This window comes from Solea solea, chromosome 20, assembly GCF_958295425.1.
Source record: "Solea solea chromosome 20, fSolSol10.1, whole genome shotgun sequence".
NCBI classification, from domain to species: domain Eukaryota; kingdom Metazoa; phylum Chordata; class Actinopteri; order Pleuronectiformes; family Soleidae; genus Solea; species Solea solea.
In genome coordinates, this window is record NC_081153.1 from 21,845,062 (window position 1) to 21,859,723 (window position 14,662).

At 38.8% G+C, this 14,662-nt stretch overlaps 1 protein-coding gene across 1 annotated transcript; it reads left to right on the forward strand.

Moving 5' to 3' along the window:
• Positions 1 to 278: 278 nt before the first annotated feature.
• On the forward strand, positions 279 to 10,035 carry LOC131447737 (sperm acrosome membrane-associated protein 4-like). Its single transcript, XM_058619738.1, has 3 exons — positions 279 to 438; positions 6,948 to 7,058; positions 8,581 to 10,035. The coding sequence occupies exons 1-3, from the start codon at positions 387 to 389 to the stop codon at positions 8,808 to 8,810; spliced, it is 393 nt and encodes a 130-aa protein (XP_058475721.1). The 5' UTR covers positions 279 to 386; the 3' UTR covers positions 8,811 to 10,035.
• The last annotated feature ends 4,627 nt before the right edge of the window (positions 10,036 to 14,662 follow it).

The following is a 14,662-nucleotide window of genomic DNA, read 5'->3' on the forward strand; positions in this document are numbered from 1 at the left end:
TGAGAATAAGCGTCAGTTTATAGTGACGACACAACACAACAACATCACATCAACATCAAGTCACCTTCAATCCCCACAAAAACGCCACGATTCTCAGTTCACCCCCTCATATTCTCTGAATTCTCTCACGTGAACTCCCTGATGAACACATTAACTCCAATGCAGCTCAGGTGGAAGAAAAAAACCCTGGGCGGATGCTCGAGAGAACACGTGCTGTGATTGGTCAGCAGTGACGTTCACTGGGAGGTGGAGGCTATAAAAGCGAGGATGGCGGCACAGAGACGCTGTTTAGTCAGAGTTCTAACGGTTCGTCACAGACAGACAGACAGGCAGACAGACAGACAGGCGCAGGTCGCGAGTTTTAAGTTCTTCTTTATTTGTCCAACATGAACAGAATCATCCTTCAGCTGTTTGCAGTCGCAGTCTGCTTTGCAGTCGGTAAGTGTTTACTTGAATTATTATTGATTATTGATTATTTCTCATGTAAAGTAATCATTGTGAAGTTGATTTGTAAAACTTTGAAAGTCCAACAACTTATTTTTGAATTGTGATACAAAACTTTTCTTAAAGGTGAAAACGTTTTTGAACATTAGGCTTTCACAGTTTCCATAACCTCAGGTTTCTTTCCTGTCTTTAATATTCATATTTATTTTCTTACGAACCCGTCAAACACGTTTATAACCTGCACTGTTAACTTAGTCAGTGAACCTAACGGAACATTTATAAAGTGTGTGTGTGTGTGTGTGTGTGTCATCACCTGCTGCTCTTCATTAGGAGTTAATCATGATTTTAATAAGGAGCTGAATAACGATACAAAAGATCATTAATGATTTGAAATCACAGTAAATAAAGAAATAAACCAAAGCTCTAAACATGAGCAAAAAGTAAATGTTCAGAAGTTCAACATCAACTGAAATGAACAAATAAAGTATATAAGTATTGAACTGGGGTTAATGTTGGTTAAAGATAATAAATAAACCACAAATGAGTTTATAAAAATAAAGAGATGAAACATTATCAGTAAACTGTTCAGACAAGATTAATGTGAATTTAAACTATTTTAAGGAAGACCAATGTTGGCTAATATGTGAAATATCATATATAATAATTAATACTAATATAACCTCTGCCAATTCATCATTGTTCTGTAATGATTTCAAATCTTTCCTCACAGACACTGAGTGTGTGTGTGTGTGTGTGTGTGGATTATTACAGTTTAGGGTGAGGCAGCTTGTTTGTGGCACACAGATCCTTTTTGCTTTGAGGCCGTTTTTTTAGGTTTTTTTTCCCTCTCTGTGTGAGAAGTGTGAATCATGTCCTGACCTGCCACCGCTGCATGAGACATTCCTCACCCTGTCACCGAGCAGCCTGTGCACAACTATCACATTTCATTTCTCCTGAGCATCAGCAACCTCGAGACACAATGAGGCAAAGTATTGTATTCCTCTTTCTTTTGCCTTCAGTCGCCTCGCAGCTCTCACACCATCACCACACCATCACCACACCATCACCACACCCTGTACCAGGATCTCTTCTCCCTGCTGGCTGCTTTTGTAGCTGGAAACTCAGGCCTCCAGTGCTTTACAGGGAGTTGTTTGTGTCATTCACACGTGGAGAAAATGACACAGTGAGGTTTAAAAACACTCCTCTGTGCTGCCCTGCAGCTGCTGTTTGGACGACAACTCTTTGATTTTATACTTATTTCACGATTCATGAGAGTGAGACATATAATCCTCCATTTGTCACGTCTCAACAAGTCAACAATATTATTAGAAGAATCAGACTGTTTAAAGTGGACGTTAATAATCACCACAGCTAAAAACATACAGTTGAAATTTTATTCCAGCACTGTTTGCCAAGTGTTTGAGTAAATATACGTCCCTCTGCTGCCACCTGTTGGGTGGTTGTGTGTAATGCAGAAAGCTGCGATCCAATAGCTTCCTATTTCTGGGAATGAATGCAAATAACCAGAGAAGAGCTGAAACGATGAATCGATTATTAATCGATTACTAAATTAATCTACAACTATTTTGATAATCGGTTTGAAGCTTTTTTTTTCATGATTAAAACAAGATTTCTGATAGTTTAAGCTTCTTAAATGTGAATATTTTCTTCATTTGTTTGTTCTGGAGAACAAAGAAATCATCAAAAGTGAATCATTTTGGTTTGAGAACCTTATCATTTCCAGGTTTGACGAACACCAAACGATTAATCGAGAAAACAATCGACAGATTAATGGATTATGAAAATAATCGTTAGTTGCAGCTCTAACCCAGAGTCAAAGATTCCTGAACTATAAAACCTGCCTTTCACTGTGGATAGTGTGTGAATGTGCGTGTGTGTGCGTGTGTGTACAGACATTTTTCCAGGTGCATTCACCTTTTTAAACTCAGGAAACCAGGATGTTGTCACTGCGATCAGGAACCAAAGCATATTTGCACACAAGGCCGGCCCACTGCCGTGTGTTTACCGTTGCTCTTCCTGGGCTTTGAGCTCTGATGACTGTAATCACACTTTTGGAGCCAGAGCTTGGAAGGCGATACCCATGATCCTTTTCATAAACATGTTTCCCCATGGTGTCACATGTCCACTCTGTGTGCTCACTGAGCAAAAACAAACATTACTGCCTGTTCTCCAACTATAGCAGGGCTACTTTTACCATGTTATCATTTTATAAACACTTGGCTTTCTTGTCATTCTGTCTCAGGTTCCTCAAATTGAAAGGCTGTTGTTCTGTGATGTGTAATTTGACAGAATGAGCAGTAGAGGGCAGTGTAAGGCTGACTCTGACAGGAGTAGGAATTTGTCAGCCACACCTGAATATTCCGACATTTTCCTTGCACTCAACTTCTATTTATTTCAGCTGAATTGGTGATTATTGTCTGGTTTGTGGCAGAGGAAGAACTACTCCTGTATATAAAGTATATATTTGTGTGCATCCAAACTCCTTATAGAAAACAAAGACAATCATTTGTTTAATTATTATTAAATTTTTTACAAGGATACATGTAACATCAAAACATTACCAATGAACTACAAATGTTAATCATTTCATTTTATTAGCAGACAAACACACGTATGAATTGGGAGTCAACAATTGGATATTAAAATATGAAAAGTGTTTTGTTTCTTAAAGATATAATTAAATGTCTTAAGTGTACGTCAGTGTAAATGTGTTTCTAGTTCATGTTTGTTGATCAGTTTAGTGTAAAGTATTGAAATGATACATGTTGCATGTGTATTTACTGCCTCTCTGGTCAAACACCAGTAACTACATTCAAATGTTGTCCTCGGCTTTCTTAGTTCACTCTTTCATCACCCTCTCGTCCAATCATGGTGAGGCTCCTTGTCCCAGACTCCTCCCCCTTTTGTAAATGCCTTCGCTGTAGCTTTGTTGTCTTTGTCTCTCCACCGCTTGAAACGCAGGGTGAGGGATTGAGAGGCTCGTCTCCCCCCTCCCCCCTCCCCTCTCCCTCACTCAGCTCTCACGCCCACTTCTTGGGATTTTACAAAATCAGGCATCATGGGCGGAGTTTACCTCAGAAGAGAGGGGTTTAGTTAGAGCTGACAAAATACCAGCACGTTATAACTTAGGATTCACTGTAGGATTGTTGCCTAAGTGTACCTAATAAACTGAGTGTGTTTTTCAGTCAGTATGTTAACATGCACACTTTCACAGAGCTAACGCCATAGTCCGACACAGACACGCAACTTTCCACTTACCTTTATGTCACAGAATAGAAGTTGAGATGGACGGTGACGTGCTTCTATGTTTCATGCATGTTTCATACCTGCTGCACATGTTAATGCTGATAGATGGAGCGCCGCTCTCGTGGTACTCTCGTGGTGCTGTACTGTGTAGTGCTGTACTGTGTAGTGCTGTGTAGTACTGTACTGTACTGTGTAGCATTTACTGGACCTGACTGTAGACGGCTTTGTGCTTTAAGGAGGAGAAAAGACAAAATGAGTGTCGACATTTCATCGTTTTGACCATTTAAACATTGACATTAGTCCAAACGTGTGATTTCACACACAGATGACATTTGTATAATCCCACAGTGCTGCTGTAATTGAACATCATTAGTTTGTACTGCTCCCATGTGACTGTGTCTGTGTGCACACAGCATCACACTGTGGTCATATTGGACACATTAGAAGATAAAAGTCTATTTCTTTGTTATTTGAATTCTGTCTGTTTTCAGGTTGTTTTGTTTCTCTGTAGTTGATTCTTCTTGTTTCTGGTAAATATGTGTGATTTGGGTTGATTGAGTGGTTATTAATGAACTGTGTGTGTGTGTGTGTGTGTGTGTGTGATGTGTTACGGCCTGTGGCAACACAATGACACAATAGCATGAGAATCAAGTTGGTCTGGATTTCAGATTCCTGTCAGCAGGTAAACGGGTGATATGCTGGATGTTTGAGGCGATACAAGGCGTGGCAGCACGCAGCGCCATGCCAATGCCATAATCCGTGATTCCATCATCTGTGTGTGTTGTTGGATATTACTGGATGTCTGCTACTCTGTGCTTATTTCCCTGTCTTTACTCTGCACAGTTGTAAGCGTGATCACGTCGGTCGACTCGGGTGTAACCGAAACCTGTTTTTGAAAAGGTGTGGTTGTCGTTCCACCGCTGGAGAACAATGGAGCAGCCAAGAATTGCCTTATTAGGATATTATTAAAAATCTGGTCCTCTTATGTACGGCGGCTTCATTATGGAAAAAATAATAATCACAATTATTTCAAAAGTTTACTCGTATTAGCAAAATTTTACATTTCCTTTAAAATAACAATTTAATATCTTAACTCACGCTGTGAGTTTAACCCGGGGAATCCACTGAATGTGTGGGACAGGAAGTCAAACAGTGTTGCAACATTAAGTGTTATTTTCAGAATAAAAGCCCCAGCTTTTTTTCGATTATTTCTGTTTTTGTAATTGTCTGGGGCAAGTTTTGATGAATTCTACGTCATTTGTTGTAGGAAAAGTTCTGTGTAATTTAAAAAATCACTGTGCTTTCAGTTTGAACTCCCTATGATGTGAAGAAGACTTCTGTTCCACATTGGATCCTGCACACCTAAAATGGAGAGACCATGATGAATGGCCACGACTCAGCTCAGCAAACCTCTTAATCGCATAGTGATTATTTTAAACCCACATAACCAGAATAATTAGGCAAATATGACATCTTGCACCACTGAAGTAGCAGAGAAATTGTAGTGATTTATTTGAGAAGTCAAAAGAAACTGCGAGGTAATCAAAGTGCTTCATATCTGAATAGAAAATAAAAGCGCAATAAAATAATGGGAAGTGAAAAAAATACAATAAAATAAGAATCAGACTGAATGCAGATCAACAACAAAGGGACAATCACTGTTAAGATCTTAATGCAACTTTAAAATCCACCGGCATTAAAGACTGAAGTGTCTGTTTTCATTGACGTGGATTGAAGAACAAAACACATGGAAAATAAGACTTTACTCAAACTACAAGAGAACGAGACGCACTGCGTTTTACTCTCATTTGGATGGAGGACATTTTGTAAAAGTCTGGCCGTCAGAATGTCCACTCCTTTATTTTTATGGGTCAGTGTTTGCTCGGCTCATTTATGAGCTGCTTTTTGCAGATTATATCCGTTGGCTTCATAGGAACCTGGAGAGAAAGAAGACCAGAGGTCGCGACCTCTAAACACGACCTCTGACTGTGTTCTGTGATCATTTAGGATAGTTCAGTGATTCAGTCGTGTGTTTACTGACGTCGGTGTACTTTTTACAAACATTCCAGTCTGGGGACTTTTCACGCTGAAACTGGAGCGACAGGTTTTAGTGGAACAGTAGTTTCAACAGAGACACACACACACACACACACACACACACACACGCACACGCACGCACGCACACACACACACACACACACACAGTGTGCAGTCTGTCAACCTCACAATGGCCACTCCGTATTTCAGGCTTTGCTTCACTGTGACAGCAGACAACACCTTATGTGTGAGGATTATGAAGTCGTCACATTTATATTATCATTATTTTTGCCAATTTAGGTCCAGTAATTATGTTAATTTACATCTTATGTAAGAAAATGAATGTATTAGTCTTTGATGTCTTTACACCTGACTTTAAAATCTGCCTAACTGCAGAGATGATTCTATTAATGGACTAGGAAATTGTCGACCATTTTGATAACCGATGCATTGATTTTTAGTGTTTTTTTTTATTATTTACAATTAAAGCCGGCTTTTTGAATATTTGCTGGTTTCCATTTGACAAAAATCATTAGAACTGATTTATTTTGGATTGATTTTGACGTTTTATGGGCTAAACAATTACCCGATTAATTGCTTATGAAAATAACTATTAGTTGATGTCACTACATGCAGTTCTAAGTGCTCATGTTGCATGCAGTGCATGTTACTGTAGGTCTCAAACCTCAAAATGATGTCTTTGTTTAAATATGTAGCAAAGAAACCAGAAACAAACCACTGCAATCATAAAATTAGTTTATTTATTGATTTATTCTTTCAGTAATCCGTTGATAATTGCAGACCTAGAGCGGATGTTAAAGACCTCCTTCTTTCAAGGTGAGGTCATTTCATGGCTGTGAGGGGAAATCCTGAGTGACGCCTCTGTTCAGACCTAGTTATCTGTAAGATGAGCTCTGGCTTTAAAGCAAACCACACCAGGTTTTACCCACTTAACGATCATGTGCCCGTCTGTCGTCATTGGCTGCAAAAGGCAAAAAGTTTCAATTATAATTCACAAAAAAGATGTTATTGTGAAACAGTCGTTTTAAATGAAAGGATAAAGTTTGACAGTTTCAGGCAAAGTTGCAGTGAGAGCTTACTCTTACAAACACATTTATTATCAAACACACAAGATGTTACTCGTATGAATTATAACCTGTTTTCTGAATCTCCTTCTTTTTCTTCTTTCTTGACATTAGGCCAGTCTCTGCGCTGCTACAAATGCAAACTTGGCTTGTGGTCACTGTGCTTAACCAGTGAAACCACGTGTGAAGCAGGAGAACACTGCTACAGTGGGATTGGGACAGCAGGTAAGAAGCTCCACGGCTAAAACCTCAACATTTCTATGTGAAGAGTTTACAATCGGCACATGTCGTTCAATCACTTGGTCAAAAATGAACAGATTAAAAATGATCCTTTTTTTTCAATAAATGCTTAAATCATTTATCTTCATCAGTTGGGGAAATCTTTGAACTACAAGCTACAATTCAATGTTAATAACAAAATTGACTTTTATTTACCTTTCACTCTTGAAGATGTTTACTGATTCAAGATTTCCCCACATGTGCGTTAATTATCAGGTGTTTGAGACACGAGATCACCACAGATAATCGCTCAAACCTAAATACCTCTCGTTCCTCAGTCTTGACTGTTTACATAGCAATGTACATAAAGGATTTCACCGAGTAAATGTACGTAAGCATTAGGAACAAAAAGCCAAACCATTTTTGTTCCAGTCGAGACGGCCGTTACGTTTCTGTCTCATGATACTTGGAGTCAGTTGGGAGAATTGTTCGTGTTAAAACTGTTTGTCAGGAATGAGAAGGTGAGGCTCAGCTTCAGTGTGTCACTACATTCACATCAAACAACTTGCAGAGTCCAGGAAATTCAAGCCCAAATCTTTTCTGTAAATATTGACAGCTGAATAATAAGTGTTGACTGATTAAAAAAAACAGTTATTGGTAACAAATCTTACAAAAAGACGAGTCAAGTTTGGTCAAAGCTTCATGATTCATTGTCTTTCCCGTCTTTGACTTCAGTCGGTCATGCTCATCCTTGACCGTCAGACAACACAAAGGTGTGTTTGTTTACCTTTTATGCATTGGATTATTGGCACATCAGGTGACACAAGAATGACATCAGCTCGTTTGTCCAGTTCATTTCAACTGTTGGTTTTGAGGTTTAAAAAAATGCAATTACAACATAAACTGGCTGTGTGTTCAAATTGAAGCTGTTACTCAGACAGTTGTGGACGCTCGCTGAGTCCTGCAGTTAAACATATCAAACTCTGTCATAGTCTCACAACAAGTGTTGCCTGTGTAGCTCCCTTATTTATTTATTTATGTTTGTTTGTTTGTTTGTTTAGCTGCTGTAAAAACCACAGAGCACGCTTCCCTAAGTGACCATGAGAATGTGTGTTGGATGAAACCTCCACACTCACTAACCCAGTTAATATTCCATTTATTTCTTCTCTTATAAAAACCCTGGTGAATAAATGAGCAATGAACAGTTTAAGTTTCCCAGTGACATCAAATTACATTAAGATTTATAGAAGTACAAAATTTCACTCAAAGAATTCATATCTTTAAAGGAGACATAACATAATAGATTTCCTTGCTGTGCATAACAACCCTGTTTCTTATTACTGCCAATGGAGGGACTTCAAGTACTGCTGTGTTTATTGTTCTGTAATTATGGTTAAGACCAGGAAACTGAAACCGGAGTAACAAGGTTTCGTGCCATCAGAACATTCCCCTGAGGCTGAAGCTCCAACCTCATTTGAAACGCGGTGAACAATCGACACTGACGTCAATTGTGTTTGTCATTCCTCAGTCGGCTTCGTGGACGTAAAGAAGAAGGGCTGCCTAAAAGTGGCCGAATGCAACAAGACGGAACAGGTCACCGTCACGGACAACAACCCCAACGCCACCTTCTACTCCATGACCAAGACGTGCTGCTCCACCGATCTGTGCAACGCCGCGCCCGGCCTGCCGGGGGCCTCCGGGGTCAGCCTGGCCTTCGCCACCCTCACTGCTCTGCTTGTGGCCAACGTCCTCGTTTGACATGGGATATAACAATGGATCATGGATAAGAAAATGTGTACACACACACACACACACACACACACACACACACAGCACTACCAGGTTTGAATCAAATGCCCCCCTGACCCATGACCTCTGGTTTCTGTAACTTCAGGGCTTCCCCACATGACCTTTTGTGTTTACTTTTAGCTTTGATATAATATTGTTCTCACACTAAATTCAAGTGCCTTGTTTGTATGAATCTCTGCCTGAATAAAAAGCTTAATGTCCAGGTATCTCACACTTTGTGCCAATAGACATTTTAATCAAATGTGATTAGTCGCATTTTGTGACGGGAATATTTACTACAGCTGGAAGACTATTAGCTTAGCTTAGCATAGAGACTGGAGGGGGGCGGCTCTATTTGGAAAAGTACTGGCAGGATTAAATTGAAGTAATTGACGTGTTCAAAGCTAATTAGCTGTTCTGTTTTCAGGCTATGCTGGGCTAAGCTACATTTCTAGCTGTTTGATGTTTCACATATGCACGGATCAACCATTTTGATTTTCTTACTCGGAAAGTAGAGGATTCTGTCAGTTGTCGTGTCAATTATTCTTCTAGAAGTAAAAACAACAAAAACATGTTGAAGTGATTAGCATTAGCTAGCCAGTGATAGCAGGCGCAGATTAGCAGATCCAGGCTAGCTGTCCTAAGCTGTTTGCTAAGGTTTGTTTTTGATTAAGTCCATTTCTAAATTGTCAAACTATTCTTTTGTAATATTCAAGTGTCAAAACATGATTTCAAAGCTTCAATAAACCTTTGATTTCTAGTTATTTCATTTATTTGCCTCCGTTTACTGTGTCGCTGACATTCAAACACCCACTATCTGTAAAAATCTTTTTATTTTCTCTGCTATAATTGTATTTTTAACCGGTCATATTTTAAATACTGGTTTAGAATCTTCACTGCACATTACTCATACGCTGTGGGATGGATGCTTTTGTTAGTGTTATGTATATATATATATATATGGGGAAAATAGGATGAATCCATGATGTTGTGTTTGAAGAAAATGAAATGTAATCAACATCACGCCATTTTGAAATGAGTCCAGGCTGGTTGTGTATAGGCTTTGATTTCAGCATGAATCAGAAATGATTACATATGACTCACTCATTTCCTGGGAGTTTTTCCAGCTTTCATATAAAGCCATATATGTTTTTGCAATATTGATTATTTTAGGCAATAAAGAACTTAAACCATGCCAGGGTGAAGAGTGTGTTTTTTTTTTTCTCCTTTTCTGATGCGATTTGGTTTCAGAGGAGCGGCGTCCTACTGGACCAACTTGTTCTACAGGTCAAAGATGCTGCTGCTGCTCTCATTGTAGAGACTCCTCTGTCTGCTTTCAGGTTTTTCAGGACGTTTTGACACAGTAGCAGTGAAATCTAAAAAAGTACAGTTTTTTTTGGAGCAGGTTTTGAAATATTTGAAACATTTGAATTCTTTTTAGCTTTGGTCATATTGAGAATTCCATGATGTAAACGTTAGTGAATGTAAATGTGAACCAACCAGTTCACCTGTTTTCAGCAGTTCATTTTCCAACGTCATTCCTGTTTGATCAGTGGATTAAATACAGAACACGCTTCAAATTAAAATGCCACCATTTTAAACATGTCTCCAACTTGACTTGAATTAAAGGTGCATCTTTAAGTTTAAAAAACAACAACCCAGTATGTCAGGAGTGCTATGTCAGCGTAGTAAATGATATCCCTCTAGTTCCTCTTTAGTTTGGGGGATCCAAATAAATCAAAACGATTTTCACTCAAGAGCACATAAACTTTAATAAATTCATGGCTATTGAATCCTATCAACAACAAGAACATATGTCAGTGTGTTTCAGCCATAAAGGTACAGATACATAAATATTTATTTGCTTCACTAAATTGAAGTTAAGCATAAGCAACTTTAATTTGTTCAAGTACAAATTGTGAATATTTGACTCCTTTTTAAATCTATTGAGAAAAAACTAAAGCAAAAAAAAAAAATACTTGAGCACATTTTTTCATGGACATCTCGTTCAGTGTTCATCTTCCGTGTGCATCAATCATTCATTCCATTCCCTTTGTGTCAGTGACAAAGGCCCTGAAAACCCCAACTTCTCCCCTCCCCTCACCTGTGACATGCTATAAAGCTCAGGTCTCACCAAACAGGCTCATCACTTGACTCCACACAGCTTCTGCTAACTGAAGAGGATTTTTTTCTTGCCTGCACAAAGGAACACACAACAAGATGGCCAAGATCGTATTTGGAATCATTGCAGTCATTGCGTCTTTCATGCTGGGTGAGATGAAATAAACTATCTTTAATTTATTACATGGAAGAAATCATAGAAATTATGTGGAAACGATTATAAGATAAAAGAACAAATGATCTGATATTGATGGACCAGATTAAGATTATTGATAACAGATAGATATTAGGCTTCTGACAAACTTCATACTAAGACACCTGATGGAATTGCTCTTAAAATGCAGGAACAATTCAGCCAATGAAAATACTTTTTTTTACATTTTTAGACTTTATTGTCTATTAATGTTTCGTCACTAGTTGTGTGGAAACCATTGGTGTTCATCAAAAAAAGGAATTAGACAAGAACATTTTGAAACCAGTCATAGATTTTAGTAAAAATTTACATATTTACTGCAAAATCAGCCGCCGTGGCAAGTACGGACAAATATTCAATCAACCACTGGGGACAATTTCCCCAAAATAGATCAGCTAAAATTATTATACAGACCCTTTTAAGACCGTCAGCTGTAAATGAGATTGTATTCATTTTATTTGATGAACTTTAATTGACAGAAGTCTCAGATCAAACCCAGACAAACTTCCTGTGAAACACATTACTGCTTTTAGTTACAAAATAAATCCAACGCCAATTGACTGTTTTGAAATCCATTGAGCAGAAAGCTTTGCAGTCTGACTCATTATCTAATCTGGGTGTGGTTTCACATTTGTGTGAACCATAGTGCAGGGTGTGGTGGACCTGAAATGGCCCTAAAACTTTGAGTCACTTTCCAGATTGGTCAGGAAAAGGACTTCATCCGAGGTTCCATCTCAGCCAATATTAAAAAACTGCTGCCATGAATTCAAAGAGTACGATTGGAAAAATGTGGTTAAACATGGGAATGACCAAATTTAATGAAATCCCTTAAGAGCAGTTTGTGTTTGACCGTTTATTTAAATTCTTTAGTTTTAGCTCTACAGTGTAGTTTGAGTTACTTGACCTGTTTTTACTCAGTGTTTCATGATTTTAACGTCTGTGTTTTGTCCTTTTTTTTTCAGTGGAGTCTTTGAAATGCAACAAATGTAAATTTGGTGTGGTGGGATTGTGCCTCATCAGCAGTGAGGAGACCTGCTCAGGCAATAGCAGCGTTTGCTATACCGGAGTAGCAAGTAAGTTCCATCCAAATTCTCATAAAGCTCACACCCTCAGGAATTCAAGCATTACAAAGCAGAACAGGCATATGTTCCAGGAGACACACCCCCTGTCAAACCAGTACATCCATGTGACCACATGCACATACTTTCAGCGTGGTAGTCGTTTCCGTGACACATTCCTTCTAGTTTAAAAAGAAGATGACAACATAGAAGTGCTAATTTGTAGTTTCAACATCAGGCGAAAAAGTATTGTATTCCCAGTTTGGGGTGTTTTCACAAATTGAGGCTATCAAAGGAAGTGGGCGATACCATTTGTCATAAAACATGATCCTGCAGCACAAGTATACCAACATAGCAGCATATAGGTGAAGTCGGTGTACATCCTGCTAATCTAACACTACGTTTCTCCTCAGCATTCCCATCCCTGACATCCTTCAGTGGCTTTAACACTCAGGGCTGCAGGGTCAACTCCACTGGCTGCAACACCACCACCACCTCCTCTCTGCTGGGTGTCAACTTCCAGACCAAAATTAACTGCTGCAGTGTGGACAAATGCAACCCCGTCACCAGTGGTGCCCCGTCCATGAAAATCACCTTCACCACTGCCATGGGTGCAGCTCTGCTCATCTCCGTGTTGGGAAGCATGCTTTAAAATGTCTTCTAATGCAGCTTTACCAAAACATGACTTAAAGTACTGTCCAAAAATAAACTCTTTGGTCATTCTGAGTTTACAAGCATGGTTCCTTCCTTATATGCTCCTTATCTATTGTAACACACTTTATTTTTCACTACTCGTTTTTTTTCTTTTTTTTCTCATACTTCAGGTTTAGAACAGGTACAAATATATATATATATATGTATATACATATATATGTACACTGTCTTCTCCAACAAGGAGTTTGATCAATGATATATTTCAGAGAAATATTGAGTTCATAAATCTTTCATACTCCTTGATTTGCTGTTTTGTTTTTATTATTATTATTGATAGATTTATTTATCCTTTAAATACATTGCCTCTTCCTTGAATAAACCCAATGATGGTTAATTAAATAAAAATGTTGGAAAAATCATCTCTTGCCTTTGCTGCTTGTTCTTATCCCAGCTGACGTAGGGCGAATTGAATTCAATTGAATTTTATTTGTATATTCATTATCTGTAAACAGAAACCTTTACAACATTATAGAGAGAAGAGAAACTCCAGCAGAACCTGACTCACACATGTGCAGCATCTGCCTCGACCGGTGGAGGTGGAAGGAAAAATGGGGGGCAGAGGAGAGGTGGGGGAGGACAAGGACAAAGGACAAGAGGGAGGTGAGGTCTGTCTCTACTGCCCTGTGAGCATCAATCATGTGCTTGTAACCACAAGTAACTCATCACCACATTGGAATGGAGAGAATGTGAAACACCAGCCAAACTATTTCAAGAACTTGAAATATTAAGCAAGATAAAGAGTTGACAACGATTGAATGCTTGAACACTTTAGTCACCATAAAGTTCACTTATAAAAATCCACAATCAGGTGCAACAGGTGTTGACCTTTTGATCTAATCTGTGAGAATGAATCAGATGTCACCTGATGATCACCTGATTATCATCTCAAATCAATCACTTCATTGTGTAGGTGGAGAACAGTGCGTTAAATGCTACACGATTCTCATATTGCAGTATGTTCAATACGATGCGAGGCTTGGTCTTTGTAAACCTGCTGAAAATCTGAAATAACACAACAGTGATATAAGTTTATCTAAAGACCAAGACAAGAGTGACAAGAGTGACAAGAGTGAGCCCAATTTAATCATCTGTCTTGCACGGCCTTCTGTGTGTGATGAACGTTCATTAAAGTGTGTCCAACAGCACAGAAATCACAGTGGGGCTGTATTTAGTATCTGTGAAGGTTCACAGTCGTCTTCTGTGGTTAACTGTAGGTGACTCAAGCTATTTCAGTGTCCTACAGCTAATCACAAAAGGCCATATTTAGTGTTTCTGTAGGTGTCTTTGGTGCATAATGTCTGTTGGGTCAGAGTCAGAGTTTCACTTGTCATTCCTTTTAAAAGCCAGACGTGAGTGGATCTGGTGGAAGTGGAGAACAATTCTCTGCCAAGGAGATGGATCACAAGGTGGAGGCAGCAGAGCAGATCAAAAATAAATAAATATGTATATATATACATATATATATACACATATTGTTAGAGCCATTTCTTGGTTTATGTGTGTATTTGTTTATTTTACATGTAATACCTGGAAGCCACAGTAGGTGGCGCTGTGGGGTGCAGGAAGTTGATAACTAGGATAGCAGGTGTGTGTGTGTGCTGTTTACTGAGGAAGCACATGTGACAAACATGTTAGAGAATTTACGTTCAAGTTACAGAGTTCATGTTCGTGTCTGCATACAAAGTCACGTGTCTCATTCATTCATTCATTCATTCATTCACTCATTCATTGGACCC